The sequence below is a fragment of the Fusarium pseudograminearum genome, chromosome 3 (genome assembly GCF_000303195.2).
Source record: "Fusarium pseudograminearum CS3096 chromosome 3, whole genome shotgun sequence".
In the NCBI taxonomy this organism is placed as follows: Eukaryota; Fungi; Ascomycota; class Sordariomycetes; order Hypocreales; family Nectriaceae; genus Fusarium; species Fusarium pseudograminearum.
Genome location: NC_031953.1, coordinates 5,193,547 through 5,219,436, shown reverse-complemented (window position 1 = coordinate 5,219,436; position 25,890 = coordinate 5,193,547). Strand labels below are relative to the sequence as shown.

At 49.0% G+C, this 25,890-nt stretch overlaps 5 protein-coding genes across 5 annotated transcripts; 3 read left to right on the top strand and 2 right to left on the bottom strand.

Moving 5' to 3' along the window:
• Window positions 1-323: 323 nt before the first annotated feature.
• Window positions 324-2,926, bottom strand: FPSE_01125 (uncharacterized protein; the record flags this gene model as incomplete). The annotated part of the gene is made up of 4 exons (XM_009254245.1): window positions 324-420; window positions 471-597; window positions 648-2,370; window positions 2,534-2,926. 4 exons carry the CDS (start codon window positions 2,924-2,926, stop codon window positions 324-326), a joined length of 2,340 nt encoding a protein of 779 aa, XP_009252520.1.
• Window positions 2,927-7,308: 4,382 nt separating this feature from the next.
• On the top strand, window positions 7,309-8,464 carry FPSE_01126 (uncharacterized protein; the record flags this gene model as incomplete). The annotated part of the gene is made up of 2 exons (XM_009254246.1): window positions 7,309-7,380; window positions 7,487-8,464. 2 exons carry the CDS (start codon window positions 7,309-7,311, stop codon window positions 8,462-8,464), a joined length of 1,050 nt encoding a protein of 349 aa, XP_009252521.1.
• Window positions 8,465-10,587: 2,123 nt separating this feature from the next.
• FPSE_01127 (uncharacterized protein) lies at window positions 10,588-13,032 on the bottom strand (the record flags this gene model as incomplete). Its single annotated transcript, XM_009254247.1, has 1 exon — window positions 10,588-13,032. The coding sequence occupies one exon, from the start codon at window positions 13,030-13,032 to the stop codon at window positions 10,588-10,590; it is 2,445 nt and encodes an 814-aa protein (XP_009252522.1).
• Window positions 13,033-17,375: 4,343 nt separating this feature from the next.
• Window positions 17,376-19,186, top strand: FPSE_01128 (uncharacterized protein; the record flags this gene model as incomplete). The annotated part of the gene is made up of 2 exons (XM_009254248.1): window positions 17,376-17,400; window positions 17,619-19,186. 2 exons carry the CDS (start codon window positions 17,376-17,378, stop codon window positions 19,184-19,186), a joined length of 1,593 nt encoding a protein of 530 aa, XP_009252523.1.
• A 4,260-nt stretch (window positions 19,187-23,446) lies between these two features.
• On the top strand, window positions 23,447-25,389 carry FPSE_01129 (uncharacterized protein; the record flags this gene model as incomplete). Its single annotated transcript, XM_009254249.1, has 6 exons — window positions 23,447-23,535; window positions 23,725-23,906; window positions 23,964-24,317; window positions 24,386-24,824; window positions 25,168-25,337; window positions 25,367-25,389. The coding sequence occupies 6 exons, from the start codon at window positions 23,447-23,449 to the stop codon at window positions 25,387-25,389; spliced, it is 1,257 nt and encodes a 418-aa protein (XP_009252524.1).
• Between the last annotated feature and the right edge of the window lie 501 nt (window positions 25,390-25,890).

Here is a 25,890-nt window from a genome sequence, read left to right as displayed (position 1 = left end):
CCGCTCCTGTTCATGGTATAATGCGTATGCTTCTCCCACTAACTTGATATGCAAGTATGTATGTACGTATGTGTGCGGCCTCCTTCGAGGCGGTGGACAAAACAAATACCCCCAACGCCGGACTTAGACAAAGGTCCCGAACAATGCTTGCGGCAGCTGTCTCGCCGTTGTAAGACAAGTGAGCGTGTCTTAGCACGCAGGAGGAGCATAAGTCGCCTTCTCCTGTATTTATGATTACCAATTAATACTTCTCCATCAGTGGTTGGTTTTTATCCTGTAGTTATCGTGTTCAAAAACTGTTGTAGGGGTGATTCTGCTAGCGTTCATCGTGTGATAATAACCGAGAAGCCGTCGAGCCACTGGCCGCATGAGCCAGAAACACCACAGATAATGTATCCTCGAGGTGGTATCAAAGTGCGTCTAGCCATGTTAGTAAAGTTGAGTTCACAATGGGTGAGTGATAAACTCACGAATCTCCTCCATGTGCATTACCATAGATGGGTGACTTGCGACCCAAGCTGGTCAAAATTTGGATACCGTCAATCCAGAAACCAGACCGCACAACGAAACCGCTAATGTATTCACCACGGCGGACATCTGTACTATGTTAGAATCTTGCACCCTCGTGTTTTAATGGGGGAACTTACCGAACTCAAAAGTATCACCTCCCTCCTTGCCACCTTTCTTTCCAAACAACTGCCTGGAGTCGTCGTCGTAGACGAATTCCATTCCATCGACGGCCATACCGTGGTAGACCACCACACGAGAAAGAACTCGATCTTGCTTGGTGGCACTGGTAAAGACAGCTTCCGTAGGCTGGGTTCCATCCATCTTAGAGCAACCCATTTTCTGGCTTCGGAAACCATTCTTCCCACTCGAGAGCTTAACAAGCGATTCTTTTGAAACGAATTTCTTATAGTCGTCAATGTCAATTGACCCACCCCCATATGACTTGACAGAAATCTTCATGGCGCCCTTTCTCTTCTTGTCCGGCAATCTGCCACGTAACTCGCTTTCGCTTAGCGTGACTTGTCGGGACGGCATTCCTTGTTCAATAGGATACTCGATCCACGCATGACAGACGTCGTCGCCCTCGGCGTAGATTTCGACGAAAAAGACACCAGTGGCTGCCATGACTAAGATGTTACCGCTCTCCACAGGGAAAGCCTGAACACTGGCGTCAGCGTTCATAGGAGGGTCATTGGGAAGGCGGAACGCCGGATGAGCTCGGAAGCGTAAGCAGTCAAGGCGATGCCAACCACATTCATCAGCCTGCAGTGCAACTCCACCCTTGGACTTTGTTCTTGTGCAGTAGGCCTCCCGGGCTACGAAAGTGCGGTTGAGTACCACATAGTCTCGTAACATGATACCGCTCTCCTGGTGTGGGCATCCAAATAGATGTCCCGTCTCGTGCATGTGTGCACCGATGCCGATACTGGCAGCTTCCCAAGAGCTTCCCGCTTCGTTACAGTCGTTCGCCACGTGGTTTGTGTCTGTTGGAGTACAGTCGGTGAAAGCAGGGACGACCTCTTCAAAGCTAGATGGGTAGCTATGAAGGCAATGCGATCCAAATATTGCCAGCTGCAGATCGCCATCTCCACCACCGAGAGCAGCATGGCCGGTCACGGTATTCGCGGCCTTATCCCAATGAGAGTCCAAAAGTAGGCAAGAGACGTAGAGCTTCTGGCCGGGGAGTGGGTTGAAGTACTTCTTGACAGCCTCGGAAGCGATATCATACAGAGCACCCTTTTCAGTAGCCTTTTCGTTTTGCTGAGCCTTGTTAAGGTCCCGGATCTCGGCAGTGGTCTTGTCAGAGCGGATAATATGAACCCTGGCTTCAGAGCGCATGGTGCCGTTCTCTCGATCACGATAGTTGGCAGAACCTGTTGTCCATTCTTCGTCAAAACGGAATGCGCGCCGTCCAAGTTTGTTCCGCCACATCTGTTCCGAGGTGAAAGCTTGCCATAGGTACGCCGCCATCCTGAACTTCCTCACAGCCGTCTCCAGTCCATTGCCCTCCTTTTCGGCCCGGGCGGGCGACGCATCGAATGTTTCTGGCGAGTCCTTGGCAACTAGTACAGCAAGCTGCAGTGGTGGTGAATTGTTTATCGGTAGCATGTGAACGGTAAGGTAGGAGGCGTGAATCGGGTTGGAGCTGTTGCTGTTGGGTAGTTTGGGGCTCGAAAACTCGAAGCGCAACTTGTTTGGTCCTGGTTGCAAGTAAACCAATGCCTTGAAGTGCGAGTTACAGACGGGCCAGCTAATCGCGGGAAAGTTATCGTCGAGTCGACAAACGTTGAGAGTTCCGTCGAGAGCATGTTCGGCAGGGTTTCCAATTGTGCCATAAACAAGAAGAACCTTTTGATAAACCTAGCACTTGTTAGCAATGGTCGCTATATACAAAGTTGACACTGTAGGTATTGGCAACAGTAGATGTGCCATTTAAACCCTGACGGCATGGCTTGCACCTGCAGGTGCGCCACCAGATCAACGAGCCACAGAGCAGTTCGGAAGGAAAACATCCAAGACATACCCATGCATTTTCCGTTATGTTAACCAATCTTGGGGCGTACGGCGACGATGGGAGGGCTTGCCGTCCATTGATAGAGGGCGCACCGAGGCCCGACATGCCGGAAACACTGTTACGGTTCGAACTGGACGTGAGCGGTGGCCTCTGCTGCACGATTTGTTGTTGACTCTGGCTGTGGGAGATTTGTGACTTTCGACGCCCAAGTTGCTGATCTTTGACTTGCAGATGCAGTGCAGGATCGGACTGAATATCGATTGAAGGCGGCGTCAATGAGCCACTCGAAGGTGACTCTCCCTGAGAGGCGGCGCCATCACTAGAAGTGTCTGTTGCAGAGCGATTGGTACGGAAGCTGGCCCTCGATCGGCGGCGCAGGCTGTTGAGGAAGGTAGGGGCCATGTCGCTGGCGACTTAGACCTGCGTTTCTCGGGATAATTTCGTGATATGTGTATTCAAGGAAAAAGAAAAGAAAGAAGTCACGGGGATTGCAAGAGGCCGTTCAAGCAATCCGTAGCAGAGGGGACAAGAAAAGACAAAAAAGAGCGCGAGAGCGAGAGACTGAGTTTGTATGTAGTAACCAAGAAACCGGGGGTCGATAATCGAGAGGAGAACGCTCGTATTGCAAGTTTGGAGGTACGAATGGGGTGGTAACGAATGTAGATTTGAGGTGGAGTGAGATGCCGATTTGGGGGGGTGTATCAAGAAGGTAAGCTGTCAGATCACTACCAGTCGCAGCTTCCTTTTGGAAAAATTGAGAAGGAAGGTGCAGAAGGTGCAGAAGGGAAAAAAGGAGGAAGGAAGCGGAAAAAGCGTAAGTACTGCTAAAGTACTAAGATCGATATCCTAGAGCAACAAGATAAAACAATCCATATCCAAATCAAAATCCACCCTCTTACTCTCGTTTTCATGGGTTATTTTCCCCTCTGCCTTGGAAGATAACCCTCAGTTGTCCGCGTCCACCCCTGGAAGGATTGGATGGATATGGACGAGTTGGGTAATCCCTACCCATCCCTGGCGATTATAGATGACGGAAGATGTTCTGCACCTTTGGAAGACAGACAGTCTGGACGGCCACAACCGCGGGCAACAGGAAAAGTGGCTGGTGCGTGCTTCTGCTCCCGCCGAGAACGTGCCAGCCAGATGGAGCTTGGGTCGGAGGATCCGCTGGAATTGGTGGGTTGCGGCCGTTACAACTCATCTCACCTCAACTCGACTTGAACAAGCAGTCAGCAACTGAGTTTATTAGGCAGAGGCTGGTTGGAATCTTTGCCAATCGCGAGTAGCTAGGCCGCCGTGATATGATTGTGGCTGGAAAACCAAAAAGGTTGAATTCGAGAAGACATGTTTGAGTTTCTGTTTGTGCCAGGAATGACATGAATTTCGTCTCTTTTCTGGTCTATCCATCCTATATCCGTAGGTTGATTAAACAGTCCCTCTAGACCAGACTAACCCTTGCACAGGAGGCAGGCCAAGCAGCCAAGCACTCAATATTTGCCGAGTCGAGAGCGATCGTGATCCAAGGTGGACTCGTGGGTTCTTCTAACCAGGCACAACCACAATTATCAGTGGAGCTTTGATATTGAATTCAAGCAGCCGCATCCGCATCCAGCGGGAACCCAATCTTGAAAGTAACAAACTCAACCAACGGCGTCCGTTGGTTGACGTGCATGTCTCTTCGCTTGCTGATAACGCTCAACACTCAACAGTCGGTGAATTCTCACCGTGCAAGGTAGCAAGCGAGTGATACCTTATGGCTACTCTGCTATGAAAGCACTGATAGTGTTTTGAAACCATCCATCCAAACGTCCCCCTCAGTCGATGACGTCGAGATAAACAAGACCAAGCCCCTGGTCTCTCTACCAGCGTCTAGGCGGGACCATCCCGTGCCGGCACCGATAACAAAAAACCATCCAACGAAATTGCGTTTCCATTCAAGATCCGACGTTAGGCTTGAAAGAATGTTGTGTGCCTTTGGGGGATAGGCCAGCCAACTTGATGGTGACATGATTGCGAGACCTTGCACAAGTCCTGCTTTGTTAGCGCATGCGCCTCATCCACACAACCTTAGCACTGCGACGCAAGAGTCTTTCTTCAGATGGATGGCCCAGAGAATGGAATTCAAGGTTTTTCCCCATTGCTGAAATGGTGCGTATCTAACTTAGCTATGGCCACCCATCGCGTTTCAGATCTCGGGTGAATTCAAGGCACCACTCATGAGGGCTCCGTACACTGTAACGCCAATCGGACATGTGAAATTTGGTGATGGTTTTCTCTTGGAGATTATCATGTTTTGAATCGAATCCATTCATCCATTGTGAATCACAGTAAAAACGGAGAGAAAATACGGCAGAACCAGTACACGGCCGACATGCTTTGACTACTATAGGCACACTTGCTAAAGAAGATGCGCATATTTTGTTAAACCCAAAGTAAAAGGTCCACGTACGCAGAATGCACCTCTGAGGGGTATTTTGCAAGGAGGGTGAGCTGATGGATACGATACGATACTGTGTGATGACCAACTGACGACAAAGTACTTCGTCCCGTGTTATGATCGAGACGCGGGCATTATTAACTAATGAACAACTAAGACATCTCTCTATTGTTATTCGTCATCTATAACTAGAGGATATAGAAGCGAATACCTTGCCAAGACAACACAGCAACAAACGTGTACATTTACCGGGGAGCACGACGCCGTCTCCGACTCCTCAAAGCCAAAGTCCGTCTATCCATATCCATGATGAGAATCAGAGTTCGAGTTCCCCACTTCTCCAATTGAGCAAAGACGTCTCTCCCAAACTCTCGTATGCTCAATGCGATCCCTCGTCTTACATATGGCAATGGCCTTGTCAGAGTTCTGAGCGTTGATTGGCCAATGACTTAATCGTCAACCAAGTCGTGTTGGTTACTTAGATAGGAAGTTCCCATTGTCCAATCGTGGAATTCATAGCATATATAATGTTTCTAATAGTTGACCAGAGAAGCAAAACTTGGATAACCCGGTTGAATAATTGCCAAATTATAGATAGTACAATTCAAATTCGAATACCGGCTCTGGCCGCTTACCTACCGAGACTCGGTGAGTACTAAGATAAAATTTAATGAGCCACGTACAGGATATACTGTGCAAGGAGATAGCTCGGATGTGAGGCTCAATTGAAATCGATAGACCAGCTGCTCTCCAGATAGCTGCTATAGAATGCGTGCTTCATAAATCATGCGTATTAGCAAAAGAAAAAGAAAAGGGTTTTTTTCATTATCAAACTTCAACCAACGAGCGAACCGTTCGCTAGCGAAATTAAGAGTATAGGAGAGCTCCGTGTAAATCATGCACGGGATCTTCCTCCTGTTCCCGCTTACTACTGTGTATAGAAGAAAGGAGATGGAAGCTCTAAATTGATCGCCAAGCCGACATTAAGTTGCTCAGTCCCTTGCATCGTGGTCGGCCAGCACCGAGTTTTGCTGAACCTCGAGAGCATTCAGGGGCCAATCAAGATGAAGAATAGCCAGCAAGGAGCTGAACAAAAAACAATAGCAATAGGCCAACAATGCATAGCAAAATAATGAAGAAAAAATTGCATAATTTTAGCAACTGTATATTACTAACATGGCTCGACGTCAACTTGATCTGCTCAAGGGGTTTGCATCTCACTCATGATGATTGAAGCCTATCAATAGGTCTGATAGTAGAGCTGAACCAAAAGTCCGGGTTGCATGGAGGTCTCTCGTCCGTTCCAGCTGAGAAGGGAAACGCCAACTGGGTCGGTTGCTGGCCCAGCAGCGTGAGATTGAGTGAGAAGGGACTCATTATGAAGCCTTTCATTGGACGGTAACAGCGTGCAAAGTGCATGCATAAATACTTTTTCTCAAAGTACTCAAGTACACTATACTTGTCTAATTAAAAAACTTGCAGGGCTAGTGGGCAAACTGGGGGTTTCGTTTCCAGAGGAATGTGACCAGATTTTGCGCGGTGGCCCCAGCGACCGGATGCTGGGAGAAGCTAGTTGACGTATTGGATGTCGGATCTCATGTTTGGTGATGCCTTCTCGGATGTTGAAATCTGGACATGTTGCAGATGAAGAGTTTTTGTCCTTTCTTTTCTTTTTTTCGCCTTGACTTGGAAGGTGTTGAAGGCACAGGAGTACTTATGCACATACTACCTAAGTGCATATCACGAGGCCTGCATAAGTGTCATAAACAAGAACAAAGAAGCCTCAATAAGAACAGGCGATGAACAAAGAAAAGCAACTATTGTTTACAACAGACCCAAGCTCTGGTAGCTCAGCTCCCCTCCACTATCCTCTAACTTAGCTGCTACAGAGGTCATCAATGGTTACCCGACCGTGGTAGCACGGGGCCAAAACCGCCTCAGAAGTGTAAGTACCCAGTACTTGATGACGGACACCTGCAGGGTTAGCGGGGTCCACTTGAGCCAAGTTTAGCAGGCTCCAGCTCCTTACAGGTACAGTACCTAACTGTAACGGCTCCTCGAGATTGCGTCTGCATTGGATGCTTCTCTTTCTCTCCAAACTTTACTTTGATCCTTCATTCATTCACGCAAACCGCCAACCAACTCACCACAATTCACTCCTTGAACCCATTTTTGCGCCTCATCCAACTTGAACCGACTCTCAACCTGTCTGCGACTATCACCAATTATCTATTACCGCCTTTTTAGTCACCTCATCGATCGATTCGACCACTTGATTCCTTTCATCTTGCACGGCGGTTGCCCCTAGCAGCAAGTGCACAAAGTGCAGCAACAGCAGAAGCAGACAATGTCTTCACCTTGGAAGAAACAACCAGAGGATGTCGTCGACAGTGTGCTCAAGCGTGCAGAAGTAAGCAAGGTAAGTCATTTAATTCTCTTTACTGTCAGATTTGCATTCAATTCTCATCTGAACTCTTCCCCTTCCCCTTGAAAATTACCTTTGACTGACACTTCCCCACTTCTAGATCGCACGCCGTCTGCAGAACCGCCTTGCCCTCGCAAAGTTCAAGACAAAGCATGGCTGGGAAGACCTCACACTCGACTCCATCGAGCCCAAAGTCGAAGAAGAGCTGCGAAGAAAGCGCCTGGCCGAGCCTACAGATGTTCTCTCCGACTCATCATCAAGCGCATCCGATCTCCCATATCCATCAAGGGCTCTCATGAGCTCCCCGATGAAGGCTCCCCTATTTTCAGATGCGATAGGCTCCAGCAACGGCAGCACCGGCCATCGCAAGCGCACATACCTCGCCACATTTCACGATGTCTCATCGAGTCCCAGCAAACGATTCCGACTCTCTCCTACAGCACACAAATCCTTCGGCAGCAGCAGTGTATGGAAGAACTCGCATCACATTGCACGGCCGTCTCCTCTCAAGCCGCGGCGGCAACAACACTTCACTACCTCGGGCGGACCCGATGTCTCCTTTTATCAGCAGGGTCTGATGGGCCGTGACCTGACATCACCTAATTTTGCAGCCCCTTCAGACGATGATGACGATCTTCTGCCTCTTCACTCCTTCAACCCTACCAACATTCGATCATCTCCTCCTCGCACACCGCCCATGCGGACCCGATCTGTCAACAAGCGAAGCAAAGGCGAAGCCGGCCCAGGGCCTAACGGCAAGACCGGCGAGGAGGGCGCAGACCTCCTCCTTTACCTCGCAGCTTCACCATCGCCGGCTGTCAGAACCTCGACAAGGACACGAATGGAGCCTCCTTCGACCCCTCCCCAGAAGAACAACAAGATGGATTTGCCTTCTTCCATGATGATGACACCTGGTGGGGGTAACATGTTCCCAACCACCCCAAGCCAAGCTTTCGACTTTGCCGAATTTGTCAATATCACACCCAGTCCAGCCCAAAAGCCGTTCAAAACGCCAGTCTCACTCACGGCAACTAGGACGCCCGTGAGCGGAGCACAACGGCGACTCACGTTCGACTAGTGGTTGTCGTCGAGCCCCGATTTGATGGCTTGAGGGATACTGGATATGAACCAGGATTCCAGTTCTCTGTGTACATGATACCATGACAGCACTTATTGCAGCACCTGCGCACGTGTCTTTCTCACTTTCTTTTTCACTGTTTGGATCATGCTCCGACCTTTCGGAGCGTACAGAAACACTCACTGTACATGTCTGTTTTAACATACTATTTTTTGCGACGGCGTTTTAGACTAAGCGGCTAGTTATGGCATGAAGGGTCTTTTTTATTTCCCCCCCTCGAGGAGGCCGCAGGAGGCCGTGTCCCGTATGGAGACCTGGAGGATGGTATACTATTTGGTGGTTGAGTTACCTCATCTCGGTTGAGGTTAAGCTTTGATAAAATGAAGATTACATTCTGGGCCGGTTCAGGAGAAAAGGGGTAATTTACCTAGGGTATCTAGATGGACTGATGGACGGATTATGGACAATGTGATTACTATTACTCTATTATCAGCTTGACTAAATCATTGTTCAGTATTTTTTACTTTATTTCTTTACTTTTGACTTGGGGGCTGTGAGTGAACTTGGTCGTATGATGCGTGTCCGCAGTTGGCCTCATGCAAAACCTTTTTTCTGCACCAAGCCAGGATCAAGGCCGTGTTTAGCGCGCGTGCGACGGGCAATTTACGCGCGAAAGAGCTGGGCGCGTAGCCAAGGCGTGTCCGTTTCGCGCATCGAGTCCCTTACTCTTTAATGGGAATTCCACAAGCACCCAATCAAGTACAAGTTTCTAGCAGCATAGTCTTTGCATCTGATGTCATGAGTTTGTGAGGGATGAGCAGAACTAGAACAAAGCGTGTTATTTGGTTGGATGGCCGTGGATGGGATGTGGGTTATTGGGTGGCTCAAGAGTACTTGTCTCCAAAGTACTCGACCAAAAATGTAAAGGATGCTACAACAAAGGTTGATAAACAAAGAAACTCTATGCGAGGCTCACCATGAGTCTTTCAACCTCCGGGGGCATATGTGTCTATACTCTGGTCAATAGCGATCCGTACATCTTGAACCACTGCCAGAATAGTATTCAGTGATGCCGTTAAAGATATCCTCAATGAGCAACAAATGCACGCACCTTGTAACTACGTATACAAATGTTTCCATCCGCTCCCCTTTCGCTATCAAGAACTGCCGTGCCGCCGTCCCCCTCTTCAAAAATGGCGTAGTCTTGCCATTGGTGCCATGCGATTGAGTGGCAATCAGGGCCTCAAAGACGGGGAACTCTAACGACATTCGTCCTTCGACTCGGCGTAGACTCCAAGAGCGACTAAATGTCCCGCTTGTGATGCCAGTGCTGCTGTATCCTTTTCAGAGCCGCGTACCCTGGTCCAAGTTGCGGCGGCTCTGAAGTAATTCGAGTCTTTGCCCCATTTGCATCTATAGCCGAAACAGGTCAAGAATCGATCGTGAAAGAAAGGCGGCTTTTAGAGAACCATTCTTTTCCGGCATTCTTCCCCCTCACTTCATTCAGAACACTGTTGCTCTCCCATACTGAAAAGCCTTTGTTTGTGGACGAGCCGGTCCTCGTCGATACATGTCATGAAGGACTCATGCTTCAAATGCGATGGGCTCTCCTTGCGTGCAAAAGCCAGCGGATTAACGTCGTTTAGAATCTATAACACTCATTTGCTGACATTGCAGATATGTGAGAATCCACAAAGGACATGTTCGCTGGGCGGCAGAGTGTATCTTGAGTAATAAACATAGATACAACTCATTCATGACGTCCACAGTAGCATCACTCTCAAACTCGTAAAATAACATGAACGGCACAATTTTATTAATAGGGTTATATAACTAAAGTCTCGGCGGAGCATAGCAAGCTTTTCTGATTTTGACTCTAGCAGCAGCAACCATTTTGGCGTGCGTTCTTCAAGGAAAAGAAGGAGAAAAGCCCAGTTCCGTGGTATCATAAGCATAAACGCTGACATCAAACATCAACACCCATCTATCCATCTTCTAATTTCATCATCCTCCCTCAGCCTTGCAGCGAGCCATGAATCTTCCAAAAGAACCTATCTATGCTGGTCCTCCGCCGAGATGCAACGAATGGAATTGTTTTTTTTGTGTGTCCCTGATGTAAATCCTCACATCATATTGCCGTTTCCGTGTCTCCAGGCCTCATCGTTGTTGTATCTGAAGTCCTGGGCAGGAACGGGGAAATCGGTCCCATCGTTTCCATACCGGCTATAGATGCTAGGAACCCGAGGTGGCACGGGAGGCCACTCGTTGACCGAACTCACTCCACTGGTATATTTTGAAGTGAAGCTGTCAGCACGAGATTGCCTGGTCGCGTATTGGCGGTTGTCATGGTTGTTGGTAGCGTTGGCAGTGCTATAAAAGGAGCTAGCGACAGTGTGCCGGGGCACTTGCTGAATGTTGCCGTACATGCTAGGGACAACTCGAGCATCAAGCTCCAAATCAAATGGGTTCGAGTGGACCTTGCCGCGCCAAACCTCCTGAGGCTTAAGATTCGTGTTGTCGCCTGTTGATTGAGGCGTAAGATTCCTCGACATACTTGGGCCTCGCTGTTCAGACCCTCCATGGATCGTTGGCGACTGCCGCGCAAGCTCTGGTGACATAATCGAGTCTCCATCAGCGAAAGGGTCGTCCCCCCGAGCAGAGTGCAACGGAGGCGGGACCATTGAGCCATGAGGCGGAATACTGTGGGAGTATTCGCGGAGAGGGGCCGGGGGAGCAGCGGCATAGGAGTTGGCATCCGAGAATGGATTAGGGCTTGGGGTTCGTCTTCCGTCATAACCCTGTTGCTGCATAGGAGGAGCCACTACTGGAGGATCATTGATACTCGACTCTCCAAGGATCTCCGACCACCATCCGCCTTGTGGTTGTTGTCCAGGAGTTGAACTTGCTCTGCTATGAGCGCGTGCTGCAGCCATAGCTTGACTTTCTTGACCGAATTGGGAGTTCCCTCGGCTTATGCCGAGATGAGAAGCATCGCTCATAGATTGTCGAATTCGTTGACTAAACTTCTTGGCATTGGCGCTCATGGAAGCTGCGACTTTGGTAGATCGGGGTGTTGGGCCCAAGGATTGGTTGTCGATCTCATACTTCATCAAGTTACCACCAGGTGGTGCCCCTGGACGAGCCCCAAGGGGAGTGAGGAGTGTGCTTCTGTGGCGGCGCTGCAATTTGCGTCTTCTTACAAGCCAGAAGATAACAAGCGCCAGCATAGATATTCCCAGAATTGAACCAAGCACACTTCCCACGACCATTGGTGGTACCTTTGATTCATCAGACTTGTCTTTCACAGAGGCATCGGGACTTTCGGTTTCCGAGTGGTCACTTCCGGCAGTTGCACTGAGATCGATTGTTGTGACAACACCATCAGCCAGGGTTGCAGTGGTGTATAAGGGTCCAGAGCCAGCAACGCCCGTCTCACTGCCATCGTTGTCGAAGCTATCAGATGTCTGGGTGGAGTCAGCAACAGACGCATCAGTGCTGGTTCCTCGTCGGGTTTGGAGAGTTGTCGATCGAGTGGGGGGGCCAGTATAAGTGAATGGCGCAGTGTCAAACTGAAGAACCTCGGAAGTTGGTGTTACAGACAGTGACGAGGATGACTCTGTCTCGATGATCAGACGAGCATTCTCCGGGGTGTTTCCAGGTCCACCTTGTGTAGTTGGTTGAGTAGATGATTGGGAAGGGTTTGGAGCAGCTGTTGTCACAATGTCAGGCCCATTGAGTGGCGTCTCCTCTGCGGTAGGCTGGGGAGAAGATTGAACAGGATTCTCAGCATCCGTCGGAGCAGGAGCAGGTACATCAATCGGGCGAGTTGACTCTGTAGTCTCCTGAGGTGCCTGCGATGTTGACGCTGTAACTTGCTCAATAGAGGTTGTTGTTTCTGGGGACAGTTCCTGAGACGTGGTTTGAGGAACCGGATAGACAGAGCTTGTCGTCTCGGGTAAAGGAGCAGGTGGCGCAGGTGGTGCAGGTTCGGGCTCTTGTCCAGGTACAGTCGTGGGAGCCGGGTTGACCTCTTGACTTGTAGGAGGAATGAAAGATGCAAACTGAGGGGCATCTCCATCTACCGCGGGAACTCCGGCAGGAGGCTCCTGTCCGGGCGCGGCCGTAGGAACAGGAGCGGCCTCCTCACTCGTAGGAGGGATGAAAGATGCAAATTGCGGAGCATCTCCATCGTTTGCAGGAACTTCAGCGGGAGGCTCTTGTACGGGCACAGTAGTAGGAACCGGGTTGGCCTCTTGACTCGTAGTAGGGAGAAAGGTTCCAAACTGAGCATTACCATCATCTACAGGAGCCTCCTTAGGGGGTTCTTGTCCAGGTGCGGTCGTAGGGACAGGGCTGATTTGTTGACTTGTAGGAGGGATGAAGGACGCAAACTGCGGAGCGTCTCCATCTGCTACGGGAGCCTCTTGAGGAGGTGGCACGTCTCCAGCAGGTGCCGTTGAGTCGGTCGGTAAGGCGGCGCTATCAGCATCCTTTGTGGTGTTGGATGGAACATAATGTGTGACCACGACAGTTGTCGGGACTGGGACGACAACGACACGAGACTCCATCTTGGTCTCGGTAATCACTACGGGTGCCCTTGCGTCGAGCGCTTGCAAGTTATTTGTGTCGATGTCTTTTGGTATGCCGGCATACTGTTGTCCAAGTGAAATTTCCAATACAGCCCGTGTTTGGGGGGCTAACATTCTTGATCAGAAACGTTTGCGATGCCAGTCGCAATTGGTGAGAATTGAGCTCAGAACCCTGGCTCAGCGCTGAACAAGAATAGGATCGAGCGGTAAGTGAGCAAGTATTCACATAGGGGCCTCGGTGGCCATCTAGTTGACAATATGCATATAGATGTATGATCCGGTCAGCTTGTAAGTGAAATGAGAGCAAGAAAAAAAAGAACGTAGGTATCACGACCAAACAGCGTGACAAAAAAGTAACAAGAATGAGCGAATAACGTTACAACAAGAAGGGAATGTAAGGGTTCGAAACAAGGAAAGTACACCAAGAGAAACAGAAACAAATAGAGAAGGAGGAAGAAAGTCAAGACGGAGAATGTGAGAAGAGAACAAAACGATAATATGATCGCCCAGAAGGGGGGAACATGGCCAGGTCGAAGTAACCCAAAGAGGAGAAGACCAAAGGCTTCTACTGCTAGCGTTTTACCTGAAGCCAGATAGAACAGCATAGGTTCAGTTCAGTTGCGGTAGACCAGGATTGTCATGGCGCGATACCCTGTCCTGCGACAGATCTGAAGCACGACACCTCCCCACGTTGTCTGAGCTTAACTACCTACGCTACACTAGTAGCGCATACAATAACTGCAGTCAAGCTGTGGCCGAAGGCACAAACAACGGACGATGTTGTCTGTCATCCTTCTGGCTGGCTTGTGTGGTTGGACACCCATGTAGTAGTGTTTGTGTTTGCCGTGAGGCTCGAGTTGGACGATATTGGTTGTGAGCCAAATTAGATGACATAGCACCGCATGTGCCGTCATTTCTCATCTTGTTTTGTTTTTTTCCCCTTTGTTTCTTTTTGTTCGGTGGGTATCAAACGTTGTAACTGCAAACGCCCATCGGCTCCGTTCTGATGTGTGTACTTGGAAGGGTGAGGATGCATGCTCGGCGGCGTTTACTGTATATGGAGAGCGTTGGTGTTGTTGATGGATGGAAAAAGAGGTCCCGGCCATTAAACCACCCTTGGCCTGAGCTACCTACTAAAACAGGTGGGCCCCGCCCTGGCTTTCGTTCTTTAGTTGCCTTTAGTCGCCTTTAGTCAAGCTTGAGGCTCAGCGTGGCACCTTCCATTCCGTGATTTTCGAGCGGGTTGGCAGGTTGGCAGGGTTGGTTGATGACCTTGTGTCCGAGAGTAATCCTAACAGGTACCAGCGTACCTTAGTACCTTACCTGAGACACCTGAATACCCGCCACCGTTTCTGGTGGTATGGCCAAGCAAACGCCTAAACGGGCAGATGGGCCCGCTAAAACAAGACACGGTGAATAGCCATCCCACGAAACATAGCACCAGACGATACTCTGGAAAATTCCATTCCACACAATTATCCGTCCCAGGTTGCTATGTATAGTATCTGCACTAACACACAATACCAATTATACTACTGGGCGCTCCCGCATTTCACCTGCATATGTGTACCTGAATTTCGTCCACATTGGGATCAGCCCAGCGTTAGTTGGCAAGGTGAAGCTCATCTTCCTCCTCAGTTGGTGCCAGGACCTGAATCAACACGCGGCCATTATACAGGCCCAAAGACCAACAACAAATGCACTGATCCTTTTGCGCACTGGCAATTACGTTAGTACTTGGGTAATTATTTCCTCCCATTTCAAAATGATCCTCCTTTTAATCCTGGCTTGGATCAGTCCCATCCACTGGTAATCAGCTCGACCCATGTTCCCGGCCCCAACCGCCACACTATAATGTAAAGATACATGGGTCCGTCCCTGTCATCTCGCCTCGAGTCAAGTCAACTCAAGACTGTCATCGTTTCTAATTCCCAGAATCTGCGTTTTGTCCCGAGTTACGATTACCGAAATAGAAAAGAATGAATACCCTCTACACAGAGATTAGGCGATCCGGAACAGATAGGCCTTTTGGCACTAAACTATTTTAATAACCTTAAAAATTGGCCAGGAAACGTGGGAAGTTGGGTTGTAGCCCGTTGCCACAAGAGAATCTCTTTTGTTTCTCAGACCCTTGACTTGCTATGTCATTATTGTTACAAAAGAAATCACCACTCCCTGATCGATCACAATATCTCCACGAGTTACAAGTTTCGCAGTCCCAAGTCAGAAAGAAACAAAGTGAAAAGATTAGCTCTTCTTTGTATATGAATGCTTTTTCTGAGTCCCTTTTAATTTCTAGATGATTTCTCTCTTACATCATAAACAATAACAAGTGATTGGAACCTTTCCGAGACGGAGCCCCTTTCACGATGCGTTATCGTCTTCGATCGTGTCACGAGAGTAGCCATAGGCCCCCTTTTCGTTCTTCTGTTAGATGAGCGAGAGCTTTTCCTGGACACTGGGACTGCTCGGTCATCAAAGATGCCTGATTCGGAGAAGTATGTAACAGGTCTGAGCACCGGCTAACCAGTCGGGATCTTTACTTTTTGTGGTGTTTCCTTAGACTCAGGATTTCGTGTGCCATGAACCACTCCGGAGTTTGTTCCTGGAAAGAAACATGTTGTTCTCCTGCACTGACTCAGTTCCTTCTCTCGCCAACGAAGATGTTGCCTTGACTTGCGCTGAGACATGGGAGCTGTAACGCGGAGCTGTACTCGTGGTAACAAACTGGAAAGCGAGCCATGGCAATCGGCGAATTAGTTCTTCAGTGTTGCACAGTACATACAATCCAATATTTCACATAGCAAGGGCCTTTGTGTATAAATAATAGGCTACTGTTAAGCTCATATCTCTGCAAAGATCGAATGAGTAACACATTCATGAAGAATAGGCAAATGAAATATGGTAGCTTTCTTTACCTCGAGATATTAGAGCCGATGCTCTAGGGTAAGCATACTCGGGCAGATTGTTGACTGTTGGAAACCTTGACGCTAAATCCTTGCATCAGGAAGAGACAGGGGAACACTGAGTTACAGTTTACGACTGGCTTTGCTTACTGGTATTCATATGGTGGCATGTCTTTGTGGCTATCGCATTGGTCAAGATTAATAAAATTGCACAGCCCTATCAATATCGTCGAGTTTGAAGTAAATTGCTAGAGTCTGGCGCTGTACATAGTATCATGAAATGGATAACTCCTTCTGACATTAGTCTGGATTTTGAGATACCAAGCCACGAAAGGATGATCCTAAATGTTTCATAAATACGACTGTTAATGCAGTCGCCATACAACTGTTGCAGAATTGCTCCTGTGTATCAATTGCCATGTGGATTCCCAATGAGTGTCACCAATATATTAGGTTGTCGGGGAATATCGTTGGAAATGCCGGGCAAGTAGACTGTGTTGTCTAATCGAGCTACTGTTTGTAGATGAAGCATAAAGATACATATGTAGGTACTCTACCGGATACCACGGGTGCTGTTCGCATTGAAGAAACAGGGTCTTGCATGATCCATGCAACTGCGGTCAGTCGACCAATCGCGGAAGCAAGGGTCCAGTTGCCGGCCAAACACAGAGTGTCATGAGCTCAGATCATGAAGAAGCCATTTGTTGTCATTGTTCCAGCAGAAAAATAATAATCGAGGGCAACCTTTGGTCTAGGTTAGTACCTAACTTATAGGTTAGGTGTTTGTTGGTTCGAATTGAGATCCATAATTCGCTCTATCATGTGCTGTGATTGCCTTTAGTCTACTCGTTGTTGTTCGTGGTTCTTGCTGGCGGCTGTTCCCGCATCCAAATGGACCGAGCCGATCTTGGCACTGACCGTTGGCTAAAACTTTTGAAGCCTCCAGTTCCAACACATTCAATTAACTCACTCTTATCATTTCCCCTAAAACAACCACCACTTCTGCCATCGCGTTTGTACAAAAAGTTTTTGTTTGATGACATTTTGATAGAACCGCTTTCTTTTTATTATTGCTTTCTGCTCAGCAGATGCATTCTTTTTTATAGCTCTTCATTATCATTAGAACTTCCCTTCATCACAAGATTGCCTCGCTCACTCCTCACCTCTCGTCGTTCAGCAGCCAAGCTAACCTGTCTGTCTTATCATTTGTTTTTGAGACAATTCACTAGTCAAGCTACCTGTCATCACAAATAGCTGCAGCAGCTCATTACCATGTGAGTCTCCTCGTATACGAGATGGAATAACCTAGATCTATGCTGACTGACGCTGTCCGCTCCTTTAGCATTTCCTGTAGCGGTCTGGTACCTTACATTACCTACACTGCTTAGTCGCACCACTGCAACCACTTCAGCCGTCATGTTTGGCAACTTCACCACCTTTGGTAAGTCAGCTCGACCTCTCCTTGATTCAAACCTCTCGTTGCCTTCTCATTGGCATCCCCTGAGTCTCCCATGCTCGCAAAACACCTCACCACCCCCTCACTTCATTTCTCTGGCATACCTCGCCTGTGTCTGCCCCTCCCCCACAGCTACGGCAGCTCCCCTGCAAGCTTCCTCCACCTAGGAAGACCCTGGCTAAACTTTGTCACTCTCTCTTCAGCCGGCATCCCAGCCAAGAGCAAGGTAGACCCCAAGGACGTCCCGCCTCCTACGCCTGTTACTCTTCCTCGTTTCCAACCCTTTGCTCATGACGATGACCCCGTTGATGATGCTGTTGCGCTTTCAGCCCTCCTCCGGAACACGGGGCGATCAACTGCTGCTCTCGGCCCTCTCGGGTTCTCTGCCATTGGCCTCAACCTGAACCTCGATGCTAAGCCTGTTGACCTCATTCCTGATCCGTCATACATCCCTGATTTTGACGATTGGGACAAGCTGACGCCAGATGAGGCCCAGGAGAAGAATCAGTCTACTCGAAAGCCCTTAAAGAACGGCAACCTTTCTCCTGGATGTCATGTTTATATAGAACGAAAGAAGGAACTGTCCAATGCCAACGAAGATGCCTTTCGAACTGTCAGAAGGCTCCCGGCGCCCAAAGGAAAGACCCAGGCTCGACTAGGGAACGCTTATGAGTTTTTCCGCTGCCTCGAAGGATTTACTTCTTTCTGGGATGACCCTACTCAGCCGCCACCACTCCCCCCTTCGCCTGAAGCACCTGCCGAAGGCACATCGTCTGATGGAACCACAAACTCGGAGGGTGAAAAACCTGTGAGCCCCAAGTTAGACGATAGTTCTAGCTTCTTCAGAACCAGTGCCGGGTCGTCAATGCCGCTTGAATATCGCAACAATCTCATGACAGCTTTCGTCAAACTTGTTGCCTATGACTTTGGATGCAACGTCTCACCCAGTCGAACCGAACCTCGACTTCACTTCAGCTCGCCACAAGGATCTGGATCTCGTAAATCATTCTGCCCCTCTGGCTGTCTCTTTGTATTCCAGAGCCCGACTACCCGTGAGGCCGCTCGCGCGGGTGTAATCCACGGACCTGTAGCTGCCGTCAGTGCCAGAGGGACAACCGACTTTACTCAGCCCGACCCCGAAATGGCACAGTCACTTGACCTCGCTCGAGAAATCGTAGCAGCTCTCATCACGGCTCAGCATCGTGCACGTGAAGGAAAGACGGAGAAGCGCTTTGGTGAGGGAGAGTGGTGGACAACCGAGAAGCGATGGGGAGGTGGCTCTGGAGGCCCTATCGGACGTGAGATCGAGAAGGATTCCGTGCAAGGCGATAAAGACGCGAAACCCAGTGACGAAAACGGCCTGCCTATGCCACTCGCTAAGAAAGCTCGCAAGAACATGAGTATCTATGACAACTACCGCATGATTCGACCTCCTGCAGCAACATGGGATAAGAAAGCTCAGTATGAGGCCATCGGAAGAGTTAAGGGGGCTGACTACGACGATATCTTTGTGGTGAGCTCTTTGTTTCACCATGTCTCAATTCTCCGTGTCAGGGTACCAAATCGACTGCTTGAAGTTCTGGACGGGGCACGCGAGCCAGAAACAGGCGGGCGTAGTTGGGGCAAGGTTGAGGCATGGAGGAGTCCCTGGTACGATCTATTTGACACAGTGGAACGTCTAGCTGCTATGAAGCTAGTATGGGGGATGATGGCTTATCAGATGAGGAAAGATGACAGCAGTGACGGAGACGTCAAGATGGCTGGTGCTTGATCTCACTTCGATGGTGGCCTTGCTTTGGAGACGCAGGATTTTCGCATATACGGGTACCCACATTGAAGCTTTGGATGAGGCATTGGCGTGTAGCTCTGGAAAAGACAAGGGGTAGCAAATATAGCCATCACCTCCCTCTCATGGTGGTTGTTCATATACGTATTGGCATGCGTCCCCAGCAGAAATTTCGTGGTTCATCTTGCCATTGTTGGATAGTAAGAAGATCATTTCGGGTAGATTTAGAGCTGATTAATGAGATGCATATTTGCTCCCATCCATAAGAATTACTTGTACTTGAATGGTAAGCGAGGCTGGTTTTTGCTTCCCTTGAAGTCGACAAGTCATCAAGGGGTTCAAGAAATGGAGGCTGGCTTTTGAATAGACAATGAGAACAGTCCCAATCTGTTGTTCGGGTTCGCACACAAATTCCAGGGACCATAATCTCGGATCTGGGACATTGACTCAGGAAAAGTCGAGAACGGGTGCTCGGAAACCATGTTGCCATGCATGGCACTCGTTCTTTGTGCGTACGAACATACGTACCTGTTGGCCGGTCTTGCTCAGGATATCAGGCGCCGACACAACGTGATGTTCCTGCAGGGCAGAAGAGGTGGCTGAGACAAAGCCGAGACGAGACAACGTTCAAGTCATGGTGGAGGAGATCTGGTGGACAGGTGAAAGAGGCACAGGGAGACCGGACGCGGAGCATAGCTTCCTGCAGCGTTCCAGCTCAACGGGTAGGGCACGGGTACGGTTATCTAGTGCTGGTAGCCATCACTAGCGAGGCCAAGCTCGACTGATGTTGCTCGGTTAGGGATAGAATATGGGGGGTTTAGTTAGGTGGTGTCTGTGGCTCGCGTGGCTGCATTAGAGCTATCTTCTTTAGGACTGAGACCCGCGTGGCATAGTCAAGCCCAATGAATAGGGCACCGGAGAAGGCTTCTTGTTTGGTGGTGGACATCCGGAGGCTTTTGAGGGTTTTTGATTGAGGAGAATCGTTAGTTTTGAGGCTGTCGGAGATGATACGAGGGAGGAGGGAATGTGTTGGTTGGGGGGTTGATATGTGAATATTGATGTGATTGTCTTGTCCATTTAGCAACCGGAGATAAAGAAAGTAAAAAAGCAAGGAAAGAACAACCATATGCTATGGATGTAAGCTGCAGTAACTACCTAGTCTCGAATTCAAGTCCCGACAAATTGGATGGCAGTTGTTAGTGTACCGCAGATTAAGGTATGTATATCAATATCAAACATCAATATCAGGCCCAGCACAGCGGTAAAAAGCATACACATCCATGATGAGGCCTTCACATTTTGGCATGTATGATGTACTATGTATCCCCCAACCTCCAACGAATGGAAGAAAAGACCCTGAACGAGGCCCAAGCTCCTTTCAAGCCTCAATCCCCGCTCAGCTCCAGGCGGCTGAGCAAGATAGTGTTCTAATTGGTCAAGGTGTCGTTCTCTCAGCTGTCGGCTTGTCCGTCTGCTAAACCTAGATGGGATGATCTTCGTGCCGTAGGGCGGGGCGGGCTGTCGGGTAATTTCAACCATTTGTTGTTTTTCTTTCTTTTTCGAGGTATGAGATCGTGATAACGAATATTTTTTTAGTCTAGTTTGATGGGTGTTGTGTTGTGTCACGCTGGGTTGGTTGAAAGGGTCCCTTGCTTTGATTTGACATGCTCTGGCCCAAGTCCTGGTCGTATATAGATGTTTCTATAGGTACCTAGGTGTTTTGAAATCCCTTTCTTGTCCTTTGTTGCGTTTGGTGGAAGATATGATGGCTTAAACATGGCTTGGATATTATTATGGGTTACAGGGCAGTGGCTGGGAGATACATGAAAGCACATGCAGGATTGTCCATTCATTTACTGTGTCATGTGTTGAATAATGGGGTTTCTACAACAGCCGAACGAACTTGTGAGCCTCGTCCACTGGGTCCGAACCGAGTCTGCATCGGGGATCGCCGTTGCACCGGGTTCGGCGCCGGCTCAGCCTGACAGGGGCCTTGTACTGCCAGGACTGCGTTAATGACGTTGGAGGGGTTCGTCGAGTCGGATAATTAATTGGATGGGATTGAAGACTGTTGTAAGTTGGGACCGAGCGTTTGCAGGTAGATACTACCTACACAATAGAGTTGAGAGTTGACGGTGAAAAGGGTGTATCCCAAAGCGTATTGTATCTGTGATATCTATCGTGTCATGATCACATTAGGTATCTCAAAGTAAAAACGAATGTGGCATTCTTGCCCGATATCACATATCCTCTTTGTTGGTTTCAGGGTGACCTATAAAATGGTCTCACCAAAACGTAACGATTGATAGTTTCTGATAAAGCCACCATGTCGGAGATAATCACATATTGGTCCAAGAAAGCAATCAAGAGCCGCAATCTTAATCCCAACTCAAAATGGTTGGCCATGGACTGAGTTCAAGAAACTGCCCTTTGATGCCTGAGCAAACGAGTAATGAAATGGTTGTTAATAAGTATTACATGGGCCAAGAAGACGCACGACGCGTAAGTAAAGACTTGGCTGATGGATCATCAGACTGGGAGAAACAGGGCATGATGAAAAAGAGGCCCAGAGTATTCGGCATTTCTAAGCCGGGGGTCCATTCAGTCGGGTCGATTTGTGATCCCTGTAAGACTGGCATAGCCTAGTTTGAGTTGAGCGACGGCAATTCTGAATATGATGATAGCATCGCTGAAATGGATTATCGCGAGTTAGTTGTTTAGCTAATAAGGAAAGGCTGTGTATGTATCGCTTCCTCAATTAGAGACGGTGTGCGAGAAATATTGCCAAGACGGACGCATCTCGTGCTGTAGCGCACTCGAACATCTCCGTAGTGGTCGTTGAGATGCACCAGCGATTTCCCCATTGTCGGCCATGTTTCCGCTTTGGGTCCTGTTTCTAGCGCTGAGCCTCCATTGCCGACCGAGAGCTGTTTGATAGTTCCGGGGCATCACAACAGCTAATAGAGCTTCAAAGAAATACCAAGGTATACTGTATTCAGTGGTAGAGTTTTGGAATATATGATTTAAAGACGGACCTATATCCCCTCGATTATAGATAGCATCATCATCATCTTTGAACTTGAGCTTCACTCTTCATCTTGTTCCTCAGTCCAGTCCAGCCCGAGACAGACAGGACTCTTCACCTATTAAACTAGCACTCCATTACTCTTTGCTTGCTTGTTCCAAGGGTCCTCTTCTCCGCATTTCTCAGCATCAATCAATCCTAATCATCCAATATCGCTTCTTTTTCTGACACCGACATTCGAATACCTACTCCTGAACTCATTCCTATCACCATCCCTCTAATAGGAAATAGCTGCCGCGATTTGTCTCGAACATTTAAAGCCGCTGGCCAGGGAATAATAATAAATCAACTGCCCTGCCCTGCCCTATCCAGTACATACTTGCGGTCTACACCCCTCACCCCCTCCCCTTGTCCCGGCCTCTCATTGCTTTTGTCTCTTCAATCCGCCTGCTGGCCTCGCCTTCTTATATCATTCTGCCGCGCGCGCCAAACAGAAGCAGAGAAAGCGATATAAACGACTCTTCATCTCCATCATCTCCATCTCTTCAGCTCAAAAAGACATCCTTCTGTCTCTATCTCGTCCTATCCCATTTCTTTGTTCCCCCCGCCTTCAGCTTCAAAGGACGCCCGTGCACTCCGTTTTCAGCTGCTGGGAAACTCTGTATCCAATCCAATCAACTGACCACCTTTTGGACCTTGGGGCAGCAGACAGGAACCCTTAACGTTAGCCTGATTAGTTTGTGAGGAAAGGAAACCCTTCAACCTTTTGTCCCCTTCTGCCCCGCGTGAGCATAAGCATCAGCATCAGCATCGCATCAGCATAGCATCAATCAGCAAACCAACAACAACACAACAGAACATACCAGACTATACCAGACAGCTGTCGCATCGCATCGCATTAATTACGAGACCCCACGCTTGCACCTCTTCTCTCTAGTACATCGTCATCGCCCCAGAAGGACCCAGGTACCTTTCACTTGTGAATGCGCTATCCTGTCTGATCTCTCTTGGCGCCGAGCCCGAGTTTCCCACGCCCAGACTATCCATTCTCGTCTCGTCTTTTCTTACTCGACTCGACTCGACTCTTTTCTCCTCCACCAAAACACAAACATACGTCAATCCTCAACATCCCCAAGTCCATATTCTTGAAAAACATCGTACCTAATTACTACCTTGACTTGTTTGCTCATCCGACCTCTTCAACAGCAAACCGTCCTGCCATGTCGCAATACCCAGGCTACAATTCTGGCCGTTTCGGTGGTCCGCCGCAACCCCAATACCACCAACAGCCTCAAGGCAATTATTACCCGTGCGACTCCCCTCTTTCTCAGCACTGTTTCAATCTGATTTGAACCTCCAATTTCAAATTCCCATCATCCAACTTTCCCCCGCATTTTCCGTCCCCCCATGCGAACCGACGATCACTCATGCCACTACCCGTCATAATCATGCGCAACGATGGAGCTTCCAGCTAACTCATTGTCTTTTACTTAAACAGACCGCAACCTAGTTACGGTGGCGGCTATCCGCAAGGCCAACCTTCTCCTCAACCGCCATACGGCTACCAACAGCACGCTCCTCCACAGCAGCAGCAGTTCTACCAGGGACAGCCTCCTCAGCAGCCTCAATATGGTCAATACCAGCAAGGACCTCCTCAGCCAAACTTCAATTCGCGTCCCGGTATGTTATGAGATTCCCGCGCTTGCCTTCTCGATCGACTCACTAACTAATTTTCAGGCGGCGGCGGTCCTCCCCCTCCTCCCCCTCCTACAGCCCCTCAACAGTTCGGTCATGGCGCTCCCAATAGCTACAACTTCAGATACTCAAACTGCACCGGCAGGAGAAAAGCCCTCCTAATCGGAATCAACTACTTCAACCAGCGCGGACAGCTGCGCGGCTGCATCAACGATGTTCGCAACATGACTGCATACCTCTCCGAACACTTTGGTTACAAGCGCGAGGATATGGTTATTCTTACGGACGACCAGCAGAACGCCATGAGCCAGCCTACCAAACAAAACATTCTCCGAGCCATGCACTGGCTAGTGAAAGATGCGCGACCTAACGATTCCTTGTTCTTCCACTACTCAGGTACGACTGATACCTTACGAGCTCGAAGCTCCCCCCCCACATACCCAGAGCTTTACTAACAGTTGCAGGTCACGGAGGACAAACCAAGGATCTCGACGGCGACGAAGACGACGGTTACGACGAGGTCATTTACCCTGTTGACTTCCGACAAAACGGCCACATCGTAGACGATGAAATGCATCGCATCATGGTTCGCCCTCTACAGGCTGGCGTTCGCCTGACTGCCATCTTTGATTCTTGTCACTCCGGAACCGCTCTCGATCTGCCCTACATTTACTCGACCCAAGGTATCCTCAAGGAGCCCAACCTGGCCAAGGAGGCCGGCCAAGGCTTGCTCAGCGTTATCTCTTCATACAGCCAAGGCGATCTCGGTGGTGTCGCTAGCAACATCTTCGGCTTCATCAAGAAGGCTGCCAACGGCGACGAGGCTCGTGAGCGTACCATGAGGACAAAGACCTCTCCTGCTGATGTTATTATGTGGTCCGGCAGTAAAGACGACCAGACTTCGTGGGTGCCCCTTCTTCCTCAATATTACCCTTCCTACCAGATAATACCGGCGTGATTCTCCTGGCTTTTTTTTGTTTTTTGTTTTGGTTTTGCATCTTGTTATGGGAACTGGTTTCTCAATTGGGCATGTTAGCTTGGCGCAAGGCGTTTTGGCATGAAAAATTTGATGTATCTAACTTGAATGATTATTCTTTCGAGCCTGCTCCAGATGCCAGATACAGTCTCCTAATGAGACCGTATTTGCGCACCTGGGGCCACGAGCTGCGTTCGGTCGATGGAGGTTTTGCTGTTTTTCTGTCATTATCAAAGCACGCCCGGAACAAATCGCTAACATAATTCATAGTGCTGATGCTACTATTGCCTCCCAAGCTACTGGCGCCATGTCTTGGGCCTTTGTCACTGCGCTCAAGAAGAGCCCCCAGCAAAGCTATGTCCAGCTGCTGAACAGCATTCGTGACGAGCTCGCAACGCGCTACAGCCAGAAGCCCCAGCTGTCATGTAGCCACCCTCTTGGTAAGTTTCACCGCTTTGAAGCCCTGCAGTCCAGCCATTGACCAAGTATTAGACACAAACCTTTTGTTCGTCATGTAAATATATATGCTCCATCCTCGTAATTTGCATGTGCCGAATCTACATAAAAGTCAACCAAGCCTGTATCAAAGAGTAGGAAACAATGGGATAACTGGGTTGGCTGGGCGAGCGTTGTTTGACGATAATGAGCGGACCACACATAGTATGACTGGATGTTACCATGATGGGAGGTTGTTTGCAAGGTTCGGGTGTTTGGTTAGTCATGCATGTCTTTAAGCGCGGCCTCAAAGTGCTCAAACGTCTTTCTTTTTACTTCTCATGAAGCGTGGGGGGAGAACATTTGAAGTTCAAATAAAAATGCTTATAATTCGATGCTTATAATGACCGTCATCTGCGTCATGCTAATGGGATGTGTGCTAATTTACCACTTGTTTCCCTCCTATTCATGTTCCCCAACTCCAAAGAAACACCGCCCTATGTGAAAATATGATCCAGGTATCGATAACAACCGCGTTGATAACCAAATTGACAAGTG